Consider the following 16,970-nt stretch of genomic DNA (forward strand, 5'->3'; position numbering starts at 1 on the left):
TAGTCCCTACCACGTGCAGTGATAATACATTGTGAAGGAATGGTCACAAAGTGAAATGGGCCATGGGATGCTATGGCCCTGCATGTTTTCTAGATATAGACTGAAAATAAAAGCTTTTTATTGACTGGAGGGAAAAGAAAAAATTATGATGAGATTGAACACTCATCGCCATAACCAATAACCAGGTCAGTAGAAACACAACTTATACTAATTGAGAATCTGATAAAATTTTCTTTTGATATACTTTCAGTATTCCCCAGAATAGGTACAATAGGTAATTTTAATATTTCATGTTTTAAAATAATGTTTCTGAATACATGCCAAGTTGAAATTCACTAATTGCAACAATAGAGGAATGCAAAGTTAGACAGCTAATGTATACCCAGATATAAGATGGTGTAGCTTGATCTAGTGTTGTGTTTATTACAGAGAAAGGGTTTTTCTCCGGTGGTGAGAAAGAGTTGGGAGAAAACTTTAGTTATAGAACAATATATTGGGCTTTAAGGTAATAGATCTTAATCTTGTTGCTATACCAAAATCACCTGCAAGGCCCTGGATAAGGACACACATCCTCAGCATACTGCCACCCGCCATGCTCTCCTACTAAGTTGGAAGGTATGACCTTATAATCTGTATTTTTCTAAAGATACACTGATTATTTTGATACATAACTGGTTGAGAACCATTGTTATAAGATGTGAGAGTAATTGGTTCCTTGTTATAAGGAGAGAGACCAATTCCTTCCTTGAAAGCCACACGCTAACAAAACTCAACCACGATGAAATTAAAACAACAACAACAAAAACAGACTAGTCAATCCTGTAGACTAGAAGGAACTTGAATTTACAATTAAAAAGTTTCCAAAAAGAAAAATCTCCAAGCAGCCAGACACAGTGGCTCACGCCTGTAATCCCAGCATTTTGGGAGACCGAAGTGGGCGGATCATGAGGTCAAGAGATCGAGACCATCCTGGCCAACGTGGTGAAACCATGTCTCTACTAAAAATACAAAAATTTGCTGGGCGTGGTGTTGCCCACCTGTAGTCCCAGCTACTCGGGAGGCTGAGGCAGGGGAATTGCTTGAAGCCGGGAGGTCGAGGTTGCAGTGAGCCAAGATTGCACCACTGTACTCCAGCCTGGGCGACAGAGCGAGACTTCATCTCAAAAAAACAAAACAAAACAAAAACAAAAAAAACTTCAAGCTCTGTGGATTTCACTATTTAAAGAAGATCTTTCTTCCTTTCCTTGCCCTCAGCGTCTTCAAATTATAATTGTCTCACATTTCATTTCCTCAGATTTCTACCTTTATTTAATCTGGGCTTATGAATCTGTGGTTAATAAGATGGTTAAGTTGTGTTGCACTGAGTTCCTGCTTCTCTGAAGAGCCTTTTAAAAACCAATTACATGTGTAGGGGCAAAATACTGTTAACACGGGACAGAGAGGAGGGGGAGGTCTCCAGATACCACAAATTGCTTCCTTCACAGTAGCTGGGTATTTTGATACTGTGTACTATTTGAACAAACAGTGGAGGAAAAAATATTTGAAAGCCAAGGAGTTGATTGTTTCTTCTTCTTCTTCTTCTTCTTCTTCTTCTTCTTCTTCTTCTTCTTCTTCTTCTTCTTCTTCTTCTTCTTTCTTCTTTCTTCTTTCTTCTTTCTTCTTTCTTCTTTCTTCTTTCTTCTTTCTTCTTTCTTCTTCTTTCTTCTTCTTTCTTCTTCTTTCTTCTTCTTTCTTCTTCTTTCTTCTTCTTCTTCTTCTTCTTCTTTCTTCTTCTTCTTCTTCTCTTTCTTCTTTCTTCTTTCTTCTTCTTCTTTCTTCTTCTTTCTTCTCTTCCTTCCCTTCCTTCTTCCTTCCTTCTTCCTTCCTCTTCCTCCTCCTCTTCCACCTCCTCTTCCTCCTCCTCTTCCTCCTCCTCTTCCTCCTCTTCCTCCTCCTCCTCTTCCTTCCTCCTTCCTCCTTCCTCCTCCTTCTTCTTCTTCCTCCTCCTCCTTCTTCTTCTTCTTCTTTTTTTTTTTATTTTTTTTTATTTTATGTGAGAGGGAGTCTTGCTCCTATTGCCCAGGCTGGAGTGCAGTGACATGATCTCGGCTCACTGCAACCTCTGCCTCCTGGGTTCAAGTGATTCTCCTGCCTCAGCCTCCCAAGTAGCTAAGATTACAGGTGCCCAACACCACACCCGGCTAATTTTTGTATTTTATTAGAGACGGGGTTTCACCATGTTGGTGAGGCTGGTCTCAAACTCCTAACAGTAAATGATCTGACCACCTTGGCCTCCCAGAGTGCTGATACATTATTCTATTTCACCTTGATATCCAAGCAAGGAACTCCCTCTTTTGTGAAAAGACTGTTTGCACTAAGATGATTTATTGGGAAAAACTAAACAGGAATAGCAAGGAGGACTCTTTTATTTTTCAAATTATATTAAGTAAAAGGAGAATGATTATGGTAAAATAAATGAAACACTATGTGGTACAATTCTTAGAAAAGGATTCTAGTCCATTCAAAATAGTCATTGCAAAGTTTAACATATTATTACCACGTATCATGCTGAGGCATAAATAAAACTATGCATAACTGTTGGGCTCAAAACTGATGTTCAAGCATCTTAATTCCATTGCTAGGTAATTTGTTGGTTAACTTTTGCAAATTGGAGAGAAATAGTAAGATCACTTTAAAAATGAAAAGATGGGTTGTTATTTTGTTGTGTTTTTAAAAAAGGAAAGGAATAATGCATGGGTGATTTTTATATATTAAGTAAAAAATAATATAACATTTTCTTACTAAAGAAACTAACATTTTCTTACTACAATACGTTTCATGCCCTTAAGCAACTGGTAATATGCAAAGTTATTGAGAATGGATTCTGGAACCAAATACCTAGATTCAGATCTCAGATCTGCTCCCTACTCAATTGTGTAACATTGAGGAAGATGCTTTATTCTCTGCTCGTTAGTTTTTTCATCTGTAAAATGAGGTTATTAAACAGAACTACTTCATAAGGTTGTTGTGAAGATTGAATAAGATACATAAAATTCTTATAAGCATGACTAACAACTGAAAATTATAAGTCTTCGTCATAATTATTGTTTTTTTCATTTTTGATACAAATCCTGTAACCATTAATGAATTAAGAACAAATTTGTTACAATGAACATATATGTTAAAGGAAAATATGAGGTGTAAAATGAGGTGGTTTCAGGAATTAATAGATTATTATTTCTAAGTATTTTGTTTGCATTGCCAGTATTCTATAAGCAAATTAATAAACCTAAACTTCATAAATAATGAAATATAATTTCCTTTCTGTGGCTTTTAAAATACTCTCTGCACAAAGCTTTGCCCAGTTCTATGAAATACCATTGATAATTGCCAGCAATAAAATCCCAATCCCTTTCATTCACAATTTTCACCATTTTTGTCAATCAAGAATTCTGTGATTAAAGTAAGCTGGACACACAGATTTTAAAACATAATTGGATTAACTGACATTTTTCTGTCCGTACTTTATTAGAAACATGCATTTCTAACCTATGCATTTAGCTTTTCAAATAGATACAGTTTTTGTATTCTAAACTTGATATTTCTAGAGGGCCAGTATTAGATTTTATACTGTATGGAAGCTACCTCTCTATCTTTAACTAGAACCATACCAAAGCTTGAACAATATGTATTCAATTAATGAAGAAGGGAATTCGTTTTGCATTTCCAAAAGCATTATTGAAAATAAATTCTCCACTGTAATTTATCGCATGCTCTTGTGATGATGATGATGAAATGAAATCCATGGTAGAAGTGGATTTGGTTGAATGAATATGTTGTCTAAACCCCTTCTATACCACTGTATCAACAAATATTTTCCAGATTCAGTCAGCATCTTTTTGGTGGCCATGGAAAGAAGTATTAATCTGCACCAGCAAAGTCTTAAGACATGAGTAGCTGAAAGAACACAGGGCCTGTGATCAATCAGTGTATGGTCTACCTCTTGCTCTGATGTGTGCCAGATATTTCAGAAGACAAATATTTTTGTCTTTTTCTGAATCTATTAAAAATATCTTGTGTTTTTCCCTTTATTTTGTTTATGGTTATTTATATTACTTTATATTCAAGTGAATTCCTTGCACTCTCACATGAACATGATCATGAGGTACTGTCTTATGTACAGAACCTTATTGGCTAATTTAGTACAAAATTTTGTGGCTATGTTCATGAGACATATTGGTCTATCGTCTTGTTGTGTATTTTTCTGCTTTTGGTGTTAGAGTAATATTGACATCACAAAATACATGTGAGAGTGCTCCCTCTTCCTCTATTTTATGGAAGAGTACATGTTGGGTTACTCTTCTTTCTGTTTACATGTGTTGTAGAATTCATCAGCCAAATTTTGCCCTAGAGTCTTCTTTGTGACAAGACTGTTAATTGTGGTTTCTATCCGTGTAATAGTTGGAGGCCTATTCACCGTTCTTCTTCCTTTAGTTGGATTTGGTAATGTTTTTGAAGGAATTGATGTATTTCACCAAAGTTGTCAAGTTTATTGTTATAAACTTGCTCATAATAATCCTTTATTATCTTTTTAAAGTGTATACAACATGCAGTGATACCTTGTCTTTCATTTTTCGTATTGGTAATCTTTGACTTATTTTTATTTTATTCATGAGTACAGATGTTTTATCAGTTTTATTGACATGTGCAACTAAACAGCTTTTGGTTGGACTGCTGTTTTTCACAATTGTTCATTTTGTCTTTAATGGATATTTCCTCTTATCTCTATTATTTTCCTCCTTCTACTTACTTGGTGATAAATTTGCTTTTATTTTCTAGCTTCTTATGATACAAACTTAGTTAATTGATTTTGGATCTTGTTTTGTTAAATGTAAGCACTTACAGCTGTATGTTACCTGAATTGCTTTACCTGGAGCCCATAAATTTTGATATGCTGAGTTTTGATTTTCATAGAGTTCAAACTATATTCTGACTACTGTTGTTATTTCTTCTTTGACTCAATGGTTACTTACAAATATGCTGTTTGATTTCAAATATTTGGGTGGTTTTTCAGTTACCTGATTTGATACTGATTTCTATTTTAATTCTGTTGTGCTTAGAGAGCATACTCTGCATGATTTTAATTCTTCTAAATTTATTGAAATCTGTTTTATGGCCTTTTATATGGTCCATCTAGTGACTGTTTCACATGTCCTTGAAAACAAGGTATTGACAAATGGGATCTAATTAAACTAAAGAGCTTCTGCACAGCAAAAGAAACTACCGTCAGAGTGAACAGGCAACCTACAAAATGGGAGAAAATTTTTGCAACCTACTCATCTGACAAAGGGCTAATATCCAGAATCTACAGTGAACTCAAACAAATTTACAAGAAAAAAAACAAACAACCCCATCAAAAAGTGGGCGAAGGACATGAACAGACACTTCTCAAAAGAAGACATTTATGCAGCCAAAAAACACATGCAAAAATGCTCATCATCACTGGCCATCAGAGAAATGCAAATCAAAACCACAATGAGATACCATCTCACACCAGTTAGAATGGCCATCATTAAAAGTCAGGAAACAACAGGTGCTGGAGAGGATGTGGAGAAATAGGAACACTTTTACACTGTTGGTGGGACTGTAAACTAGTTCAACCATTGTGGAAGTCAGTGTGGCGATTCCTCAGGGATCTAGAACTAGAAATACCATTTGACCCAGCCATCCCATTACTGGGTATATACCCAAAGGACTATAAATCATGCTGCTATAAAGACACATGCACACGTATGTTTATTGCGGCACTATTCACTTTAAATATTACACATTGTGAAGGAATGGTCACAAAGTGAAATGGGCCATGGGATGCTATGGCCCTGCACGTTTTCTAGATATAGACTGAAAATAAAAGCTTTTTATTGACCCGAGGGAAAAGAAAAATTTTATCAGATTCTCCAAAGACTTGGAACCAACCCAAATGTCCAACAACGATAGACTGGATTAAGAAAATGTGGCACATATACACCATGGAATACTATGCAGCCATAAAAAATGAGGAGTTCATGTCCTTTGTAGGGACATCGATGAAACTGGAAACCATCATTCTCAGTAAACTATCACAAGGACAAAAACCAAACACCGCATGTTCTCACTCATAGGTGGGAATTGAACAATGAGAACACGTGGACACAGGAAGGGGAACATCACACTCTGGGGACTGTTGTTGGGTAGGGGGAGGGGGGAGGGACAGCATTAGGAGGTATACCTAATGCTAAATGACGAGTTAATGGGTGCAGCACACCAACATGGCACATGTATACATATGTAACAAACCTGCACATTGTGCACATGTATCCTAAAACTTAAAGTATAATAATAATAATAATAAAAGAAAAGAAAACAATGTATATTCTGCTCTTGTTTGGTGTAGTGTTATATAAATGTTAACTAGACCAGTATGCTTGATCATGGGTTCATATCTTCCATACATTTACTTTGTGTTTTATCAGTAACTGAAAGAAGGGTGGTAGTACTTCCAACTAACCTTGCAGATTTGCTTATTTCTCCTTTTGATTTTGTCAGTGTTTGTTTGTTGTAATTACATGGATAAACACTGAAGTTTTTTTTTTTTTTTTTTTTTGAGACAGAGTGTCACTCTGTCACCCAGGCCGTAGTGCAGTGGCAGGATCTTGGTTCACTGCCTCCCCTGCCTCCCAGGTTCCAGGAATTCTCCTGCCTCAGCCTCCCTAGTAGCTGGGATTACAGGCATGCACCACCACGCCTGGCTAATTTTTTTATTTTTATTAGATATGGGGTTTCACCATGTTGGCCAGGCTGGTCTCGAACTCCTGACCTCAGGTGATCCACCTGCCTTGGCCTCCCAAAGTGCTAGGATTACAGGTGTGAGCCACTATGCCTGGCCTTTTTTTTTTTTTTGATTGAATGACCCTTTATTACTGCAAAATGGTCCTCTTTGTTCTTGGAAGTATTCCATACCATGAGTTCTGCTTATTCTCTCTATTCTGGTGGAATTCCAACACCTATTGGCCCTAAGTGATTTGTATGAATTATTCCTCTCGGCTGTTCGGTAGTTCTTTTGTTTCATTTTTTGCTTACATTCTTATTTCTTTTAAAAGTGTTTGGAATTTTACTTTACACACTTTTTCTCTCTTAAGTAAAATCTCAATTTACTGTTTCTCTTAAATCTCAATTTTCTCTTCCTCTTACACTTTTATGTAGTCTTTACCGTAGAAGTTTAATGTCCATACATAACATTACAACGTTTAAGGTAATTTAATATATTTGTCATCCTTTTGAATATTATATAGAATTTAAAAATGTTTTAATTATTTCCCCTCTATCCATTTACATGTAGTTAGTTGTTTTGCCACATTTTGATACATTACATCAAAATTTGGCATTATTGTTGTCATTGTTTTAATATTTACCATCAAGCGTACTGTTTACTGGAAACTTTTTGTAACATCTTAGGTTTTTCTTCTAGGTTCACTTGATTTCTTTCTAAAGAACGTTCGGTAGCAATTTCTTTAACAGAGTCTTTTGGTGACAAAGTCTTTCACAAGATCTGCTGAAGGCAAGTTGGCCAAATGTCTTATCTCTAAATAGCTCTTCTTACAGATATATCGTGTATTTCATTCTCTATTATTTTCATTATAACCTCGTTGAAAAATGGGTTATGGCCAGGCACGGTGGCTCATGCCTGTAATCCCAGCATAACGGGAGGCCAAGGTGGGCGGATCACTTGAGGTCAGGAGTTCGAGACCAGCCTGGCCTACATGGTGAAACTGTCTCTACTAAAAATACAAAAAAAAATAGCCAGGCCTGGTGCTGGGCACCTGTAATCCCAGCTACTTGGGAGGCTGAGGCAGGAGAATCGCTTGAACCTGGGAGGTGGAGGTTGCAGTGAGCTGAGATTATGCCCCTGCACTCCAGCTTCGGTGACAGAGTAAGACTCCGTCTCAAAAATAAAATACAATAAAAATGGTTATCGTTAATATTATGGAACAAAAAGCAACACGAGAGTTCAGGGAATAAATGGTATTTCCAACTGAGTAAAATTTTAACAGATTTTGTGGTATGTATTAAAACATTATTTTTGACCAATGCGACTACGAAATTTGTGTGTGTATTATTCAGGTGTGTATACTTGAGAAATAGCTTATAGATAACTGAACTTCAAAACATTACTCCAGTCTATGCCCTTAATGTCGAGAATGTGTCTGTTCTCTTAAAAGCTGCCTGGCTTTAACAATTAAGGATTGTTTTAATAATAAAAGAGTCTCAGACTTCACTGTGCTAAGAAATTCCAAAACTGGAGATCATCCTCACAGTATGTTGTTTTGATGTCTTTTCCTGAATACCTGTAAAAATAAATAGAAGTTTGACATTCACAACAGGCCTGATCTACTTGTAGTGTAGTGTGATGCATGTGATGACATCTGATACTATTTGATAGATTGAAGCGTGTGTGTGTGCGCGTGTGTGTCTTAGAGAAATGGAGAGAAATGGACATAGTAAAATGAATGTTGGCATAAAAGTTAGAATATCTGAATGGTTTTATTCTTTGCTTATCTGCTATTATGTAATCACAAACTAGAAGGCATAGTTGTGTCTCTTAATTTTAGTAACTGTGATTTTTATAATAGAAGTTTTATTTGTGATGTTTGAGTTTATGTAATATAGGACTGCACAAGTAAATACTTGGGATTTACACCTGCTGTTTAATTCAGATAAAGGTCTTGCTCCGGGCTTTCTTCTTTATGTACTTTGTTCTTTCCATTAATTTTCCTGGTCTGCTCTGGGAGTCATTATAAATACATGGAACCCTCAACCTCCACTCAGCAGAAGGCTCACTGAGTAGGAGCTGTTAGTACACTAGAATGTTTAACAACATAGATACTTGTGTGATAAAATTATTTCAGGTAGAAGGTTTTCATCCTGTACCACTTCCTGCTACTCAGTGTTTCTGCAAATGTTAAAAGGATGTATACTCTTTCTTTAGTAGTTAGATTCTTAAAACCTTCAGTACCAAACTTCTTTATATGACTTACTACAATTTATTAAATGTTTTATGTAAATTATTAATATCAGAAATGAAGTAGGGAACACCACTACAGATACCATGGACATTAAAAGGATAATAAACAAATACTATGAACAACTCTATGTTCACAGTTTGCTAATCTAGATGAAATGTTTGTTATGCAGGTAACTTACATGCCATGGGGATTTAGTGTACTGATTATTTTGTCACCCACGTAATCAACATAGTACCTGATAGGTAGCTTTTTGATCTGCAGTCTCCTCCCATCCTCCACTCTCAAGTAAGCCCTGGTGTCTGTTCCTTTCATAGTGTCCATATGTCCCCAAAGTTTAGCTACCATTGATAAGTGAGAACATACAGTATTGGCTTACTGTTCCTGTGTTATTTTACTTAGGATAATGGCCTCCAGCTCCATCCATGTTGCTGCAAAGGATATAATCTCTTTCTATTTTACGGCTGCATAGAATTCTATGGTGAATATATAGCACGTTTTCCTTCTCCAGTCTACTGTTATGGGCATTTAGGTCATTCCATGTCTTTGCTGCTCTGGGTAGTGCTGTGATGATCATGCATGTGCATGTGTCTTTATGGTAGAATGATTTCTATTCCTCTGATAACTTTTTGAAAATGAATATGAACTGAGAGTTACTAAGTACACACTTCATGTGGTTGATGCTGCTTAGTCTATTACATGTTAACTAATTTTAATCCTTGTAACTCTGAAAGGTAGACAAGTGTTATTATTATTACCATTACTTAGGTAAATCATACTTACATGTGATGATCAAAATATCTCTTCCAATAACAAAAAATTTATGGGCTGCCTATTTTAAGTCTATTTCTTATTCAGTATTAAATAGATAACAGATGCTAAGCCCTGGTCTGCAGCAAAATGGAAATAGTACATTCTCTAGGACTTTGAGAGAGGCAGATAATTTAAGCAAGGAATTAAAGTATGATGACTGCTATGATATGGGAAGTGTGAGGTGTTATGGAAATGTATACCATTTAAGTTTGTAGAACCTAACTTAGACCAAATGGCAAAAAAAAGGGAACCCTAAGAAAAAGACTTAAAGTCTGAATGATAATTCTGGTATTGGAAGATAAGTATTCCAGGTAAGAGAGAGCATGGTGTGAGATGATATTGTGGTTTGCATTTGCATTCGCCTGATGATTCGTGATGTTGAGCATCCTTTGATATATATATATGTTGTCCACTTGTATGTCTTCTTTGGAGAAATGTCTTTTGCCAATTTTAAAATCAGGTTATCTGGGTTTTGTGCTATAGAGTTGTAAGAGTTTATAGATATATATATATAAAAATATATATAATACATATATATAATGTATGTATTATATATGTATTATATATAATACATGTATTAATTGTAATACATGTATTATATATAATATATGTATTATATATAAATATAATATATGTATTATAGATAAATATATAATATATGTATTATAGATAAATATATATAAGTATTATAGATAAATATATATAATATATGCATTATAGATAATATATAATATATGTAGTATAGATAAATATAGATATATTATTATAGTAAAATATGTATAAAGATAAAATATATAAATATGTTTATATATAAATATTATAAAAAATTATAAATATGTATTATAGTAAAATATAAATATGTATTATAGATTATATATATAAAGGTTATATATTATAGATAATTTTATTATAGTTATATAAATAGATTATATATATGTATTATATTGTATAAATATGTATTATAGATAAATATAAATATATATGATATCATATAAAACATAATATAAAATGTATATTATATGTTAAATATATAATATATAATATTTACATATTATATATTACATATTGTACATATTATATATTATATAGTATATATGATAGAATATTTACTATATATTATATAGTATATGGTATAGGTAAAATTATATATACTATATAATGTAGGTAAAATTATATATAATATATAATATAGTATAATTTTATTTATTCTGTTTATATTTGAATGCTTCATTTTTTTCTTTTTCTTGCCTAATTGCTCAGGCTAGGACTACTAGTACTATTTTGAATAGAAGTAGCAAGACTGGGCATTAATTCTTTGCTCCCTATGCTAGAGAAAGAACTGAAAAGTTTTCACTGTTGAGTGTGATGTTGTATTTGAGCTTTTTATATATGACCTTTATTATGTTGATGTAAATTCCTTCTATATATAGTTTAAGAGATTTTATTATGAAATGGTGTTGAATTTTGTCATATGGCTTTTTCTGCATCTATTAAAATGATCAATGATTTTTATTCTTCATTCTGTTAATGTGGGGTATCACATTAATTTGCTGATGTTAAACTATTCTCGCATATCAGGTGTAATCTTAAGTGGTAATCATGTATGATCCTCTTAAAGTGCTGTTGAATTTGGTTTTCCAATATTTTGTTGAGGATTTTTGCATCCATATTTATTAGGGATATTGACTGTAGTTTTCTCCTTTTGTAGTGTTTTTGCATGGCTTTGATATCGAGGTAATGCTGGATTAATAAAATCAATTAGGAAATGTTCACTTCTCTTCAGTTTTTTGGAAGAGTTTGAGAAGCATTAATGGCAGTTCTTCTCTGAATATTTAGTAGAATTCACCCTTGAAGACATGTGGTTCTGGGCTTTTCTTTAATGGGAGGGTTGTTACCATTTCAGTCTCATTACTCATTATTGATCTGTTCAGATTTTCTGTTTCTTATGATTCAGTCTTAGTAGTCTGTAGGAATTTCTAGGAATGTATCCATTTATCCAAGTTATTCAATTTTTGGTGTATAATTGTTCATAGAAGTCTCAATGATCCTTTATGTTTCTATGGAATCAGTAGTAATAACTCCTTTAATTTCTAAGTTTAGTTATCTGAGTCTTCTTTTTTCTTTGTTCATCTAGCTAAGTGTTTGTCAGTTTTATCTTTTCAAAAAATGAACCATGTATTTTATTGACTTTTTCTATGGTTTATTCTCTATATTATTTATTTATGTTCTAAGCTTTATAATTTTTTTTGTTCTGCTAACTTCGGGCTTAGTTCTTTTTCTTCTAGTTTTCTGGCAAATAAAGTTAGGTTATTTATTTAAGATCTTCTTTTTTAATGTAGGTATTTATCACTATACACTTCCCTGTTAGTACTGCTTTTGCTGCATCTCACAAGTTTTGCTATGTTGTGTTTTCATTTCATAAAATATGCATAATTAACCTAACCAAAAAAATTTTGTCACAGACGGAGACCATGGTTGAAACTTGTTTTCAATGTCTTCATAATGGAAAGTCCACCTGATTAGGCAACCTCAAACAGTTGAGGAACAGTGTAACACCCAAAATTACCAGAAGGCTTTGTAATACGTTTCCTCTCCAGTGGCTTCAATGTGGCATTCCATTCATCTTCATGTTCTACTCTCTTCCCTCTTGACCGTCTATTGTCTAAAATGTGAGACTTATCCAGGAGCTACAAGCTTCTATATGAGGTTGTATCACCAGCCGTTTCCAGCTCCCAGAAAACCTTATAATAAATACCTGAACTTCATCCCCTACCTCTGACCCACATCAACCCTCATCTACCAGGTAACTTGCCTCCAGAGGTTCATGCGGCAGGGTGGGGCTACCACCTTTGAAGTAAAGCAAGGAGTGATGTTATCAGCTCCTCTACCTGGAAAAAGGAGAAGACAAGAAAAATGAAAATGTCAGATCCTGTAGTGTCAGAGAAAAAAATGTGAAACTGATATCCCAAGTTGGATTTCTAAACAACTTTTTCTATTGAAATATTATTACCCATGACAGTTAAATTCTATTGTAATATTGGAGTAGTATAATAATAATACCTTCAATATACATTCTAAACAACCTTATTCCAAAGCACTTTATTTCACTCATTCACTTATTTGACTAATATTTACTAATCACATAGTAAGGACCAGGCACTGTTCTAGGCACTGGTGATAAATAAATAAATATATATATATATATATATATATATATATATATACATACACACACACGTATATATGTATATATACGCACAAATACATATACACACACACACAATACTCTTTTAAATTAGCTTAACTTCTCTAGGATTTTGCTCTTTTTTTCTCTTTTGAGCTAAGGAAACTAAAGTTTATCAAGTGTTGGTATGATCCAATGACATTACTAATATCAGCACTAGAGGTCAAACTCGGGTCTTCAAAAGCATTGCTTTTTCTCATGTTTTGTAAACAAATCTCTATGGTTGGCATTGCATTGTAGAAAAATTGCTTCTAAAATTCCAAATTATAGACAAATAAATATGCTCTTTAGAGAAAAATCTGTTTTAGTGTCAGTTATTAGTTATATATGCATAGCCGTGCTTCTAAGGAGGTATCTTACATATCGTGGCTTCTGAAAAATATTGGAGTGAATGGGCGCTAATAGAATGTATTTCCAAATGCCACATAATACATGACCTCTTGGTTCCTTAAAGGTTTTGTTTCAGGATGAAAAAATAGAAGGCTTCACATTGGCTCTCAGATATAATTTACATCCTTGAACACAGTTTACAAGGAATGCTGCATTTGGGGAGATGGAGGGGTACTTTCCTAGATCAATAAAGTCATGCTTTTTTTTTTTTTTTTTAGCGTTTGTGAATAATCATAGTCATGAATAAGCCTCTAGAGGTTAGAGCTCTGGAGCAGAGTGAGAGAGCGAGAGATGGGGTTCAAGTACCTCAAATTCCTAAGAACAATATATTCCTTTATAGATTAAAATGAATCCACTCTTACTGCTTTTTGACCTCACTGAATATGTTAGGAGTGTTCACTCATTCTTGTTTTGTTTTGTTTTAGGTTTCTGCCCATTTGGCTATTGGGAATGTCAGAATGGGAAATGTTATGGGCTGGAACAAAGCTGTAACTTCGTAGATGACTGTGGAGATAATACTGATGAAAACGAGTGTGGTAGCTCCTGTACTTTTGAAAACGGCTGGTGTGGCTGGCAAAACTCCCTGGCTGACAACTTTGATTGGGTTTTAGGGGTTGGCTCTCAGCAAAGCTTAAGACCTCCCAAAGACCACACTCTTGGAAATGAAAATGGTAGGTTATTAGATTGTCATAATTGTTTTCACATGATATTCACAATGTACATCAAAATGTCTTTTCTGACAGCAACTGGGGATCTCTGAAGAGACCACCATGATGATATTGCAAGGCGATCAAACATTTAGTGAGTGTATTTTTTTCTTAGGGCTGTGGTAAGAAAGGGCCACAGAGTGGATGCCTTAGACAACAGACATTTATTGTCTCAAATTCTGCATGCTGGAAGTTTAAGGTCAAGATACTGGCAATGGTGATTTCTTCTGAGGGTTGTGAGGGAGCATCATCTCTTCCATGTCCCCTCTTAGATTCTGGTAGTTTCATTAGTTCCTTGGCTTGTGGATGGTGGTTTTCCCTAAGTCTTCACATCATCTTCTCTGTGAGCATGTCTGTTTTTAGGTCCAAATTCCCTGTTTTATTAGGACCCAGTCATATTGGATTAGTGTCCATCCTAATAGCCTCATTGTAACCTGATCATCAGCAAAAACCCTATTTCCAAATAAGGTAACATTCATAAGAACTGGGGGTTAGAACTTTGGCATATTTTTGGGAAGTGGGGAACGCAATTCAAACCGTAATAGTTTTTAGCCAAAATCCGATATTAATCATTAATTCAGCAGTTGAAGTTAGATGATAATGTATGCTGCCATCAGACATCTTTCCTAAATGGTACACACCTGTAATCAATAACCCTGAATTCTGCCACTCATATGATCATTAGAAAGTCATTTAAATTTCAGATTTTCAAATTCCTCATCTGTCATTTTGAGATAATAAAATTCGACCTGTCTGCCTCACAGAGATTGTGGAGATGATGTAAATGCAGGGAAAAGAGTTTGAAACCTATAGAAATACCATGAAAATTTAACTGTAAAGCCACATGTGTTAAGGGTGTTGGGCATGGCTCATTTTTGTAGTGACTAGCTGAGATCAAGTCTCAGCCTCCTTGGTGAAGGAATAAAGGACAGTAGCAGAATGAAGAGACCCTGAATCCCTGGGTGCTGTGTAATAGGCAAAGAAGTCTAAATATTGAAATTCCGTAGGTCTATTGAAAAAAAAAAAAAAAAAAACTGACCAAGCCAGGGAAAGCGAGACAAAAGTCTCATTCAAACACTCAGCTCTACATACATGAAATGTTACGGATATGTCAGTGTACAAGAACAAAACTCAATACCTTTCTTCCCATGTTGCTTATTAAATTTCTTAGTGTTATATTTACACACTCAACAGATGACTGAATTTTTAAAAGCACATCATATCACTTTTTTTTTTTTTTTAGTTTTCATTGGTAGTCTTTACATTATTTTACAATCACTTGATAGTTTGGGAAATCTATAAAATAATTTTTGTAGCTGTCTTGTTGATGCGACGGCATAAATATCCCATCAGATCAGTTAATCTGCATACTGTGAAGCACGTGCTAAAAGCACAGACAGTTGGAAATTGTTCTGTCAAGCTAGAGGCAAGGCTATTAGATATTCTTTCTGTTCCAAATGAAAATACTTTTGGCAGCTCAGATCATATGAATTGTAATTAAAGACCCTAACTATGATGGAAACACAAAAATAATCCCATCATTGTTATTTTGGTCTTCTCTGAATTTTGTGTTTTCTGCCAGGGCACTTCGTGTATCTGGAGGCTACTCCAGCGGGCCTTCGGGGTGACAGAGCACACTTCAGGAGTACTATGTGGCGAGAATCTAGTGCATCCTGCACCATGAGCTTCTGGTATTTCATATCTGCAAAGGCCACAGGATCCATTTGGATTCTCATTAAGGTAGGAACATGGCCTGTGATGCCTCTGAGCTTGCTTTGTTCTGTTTTGGAGACATAGTCTTGCTCTGTCACTCAGGCTGCAGTGCAGTGGTGCAGTCATGGCTTACAGCAGCCTCCAACTCCCCGACTCAAGCGATTCTCTTGCCTCTGCCTCCCGAATTGCTAATTTTATGTTCTTTGTAGAGAATAATTTTAAATTCTTTGTAGAGATTTTATATTCTGTGTTGCCCAGGCTTGTCTCAAATTCCTGGGCTCAACCAATCCTCCCACTTCAACCTCTCAAAGTGCTGGGACTACATGCATGAGCCACCACACCTGGCCCCTCTCTATAGGTGGCATGTGGCCTGAGGGAGTTGACTTGGCTAGAGAAGGCCCCCTGTTTTTCAAAGGTGCCATCTCCTGTGGCTGAAATGTTCTATGGGGTTTGGTAAGCTGGGGCATGAGAACCAGCTTTGAGTTCAACATCGTATCCTGTGATTATGACTGAATCCCAGAGACTGCTTATATAATAATAATTAATCTAGGACACATACATTTCTTCTTCCTATTTAGTTGTTTCCTTCCCTTTCCTTTCCAATAAAAGAAAATAGATGATTTGTACATCTGAAAGAAAAGCGGCTATCCATTTTTCCTCACATATGAGCAATCATTAAGGGAACTAATAATAGACATTTTGGTTCTAAGCACACTGTGTAAAGGATGAACTACTCAGGAGAATGATCAACGTATGATTACACGGAACTGCTTATTAACTGTGACACTGTAATGTATTTTCTTACTGAGGATTAATTGGATGTTTCTGTCAGAGCTTTAATTTAGTATAACAAAGTGACAGTGTTCAGGGAACAAAATAACATAGTAAATATTAATATTAATGAGACTTGGTCAAACACCTTTACTCTTTACTGAGTTAAAACAGTAGCTGAAAGGAGATGTATATGTGCACGCACAGGTGTGTGTGTATTTATCTGAATAATCTAGGTAGAATTCCAAGAAAACTTACTTTAAAGCATACTGTGGAGACCATTGCTTTTTTTTT

General features: G+C 34.9%; 1 protein-coding gene across 1 annotated transcript in view; it reads left to right on the top strand.

Annotated features, from left to right (window-relative positions):
* The window catches only part of MALRD1 (MAM and LDL receptor class A domain containing 1), a 695,880-nt gene that overhangs the window by 329,105 nt on the left and 349,805 nt on the right, over positions 1–16,970 (top strand). Inside the window, exons 27-28 of the mRNA XM_032166926.2 lie at positions 13,911–14,156; positions 15,775–15,932. Of these exons, the coding sequence (XP_032022817.1) occupies positions 13,911–14,156; positions 15,775–15,932 (404 nt within the window). The remainder of the gene's footprint in view (positions 1–13,910; positions 14,157–15,774; positions 15,933–16,970) is intronic.

Source organism: Hylobates moloch, unplaced genomic scaffold (assembly GCF_009828535.3).
Source record: "Hylobates moloch isolate HMO894 unplaced genomic scaffold, HMol_V3 SCAFFOLD_2, whole genome shotgun sequence".
Taxonomy (NCBI): domain Eukaryota; kingdom Metazoa; phylum Chordata; class Mammalia; order Primates; family Hylobatidae; genus Hylobates; species Hylobates moloch.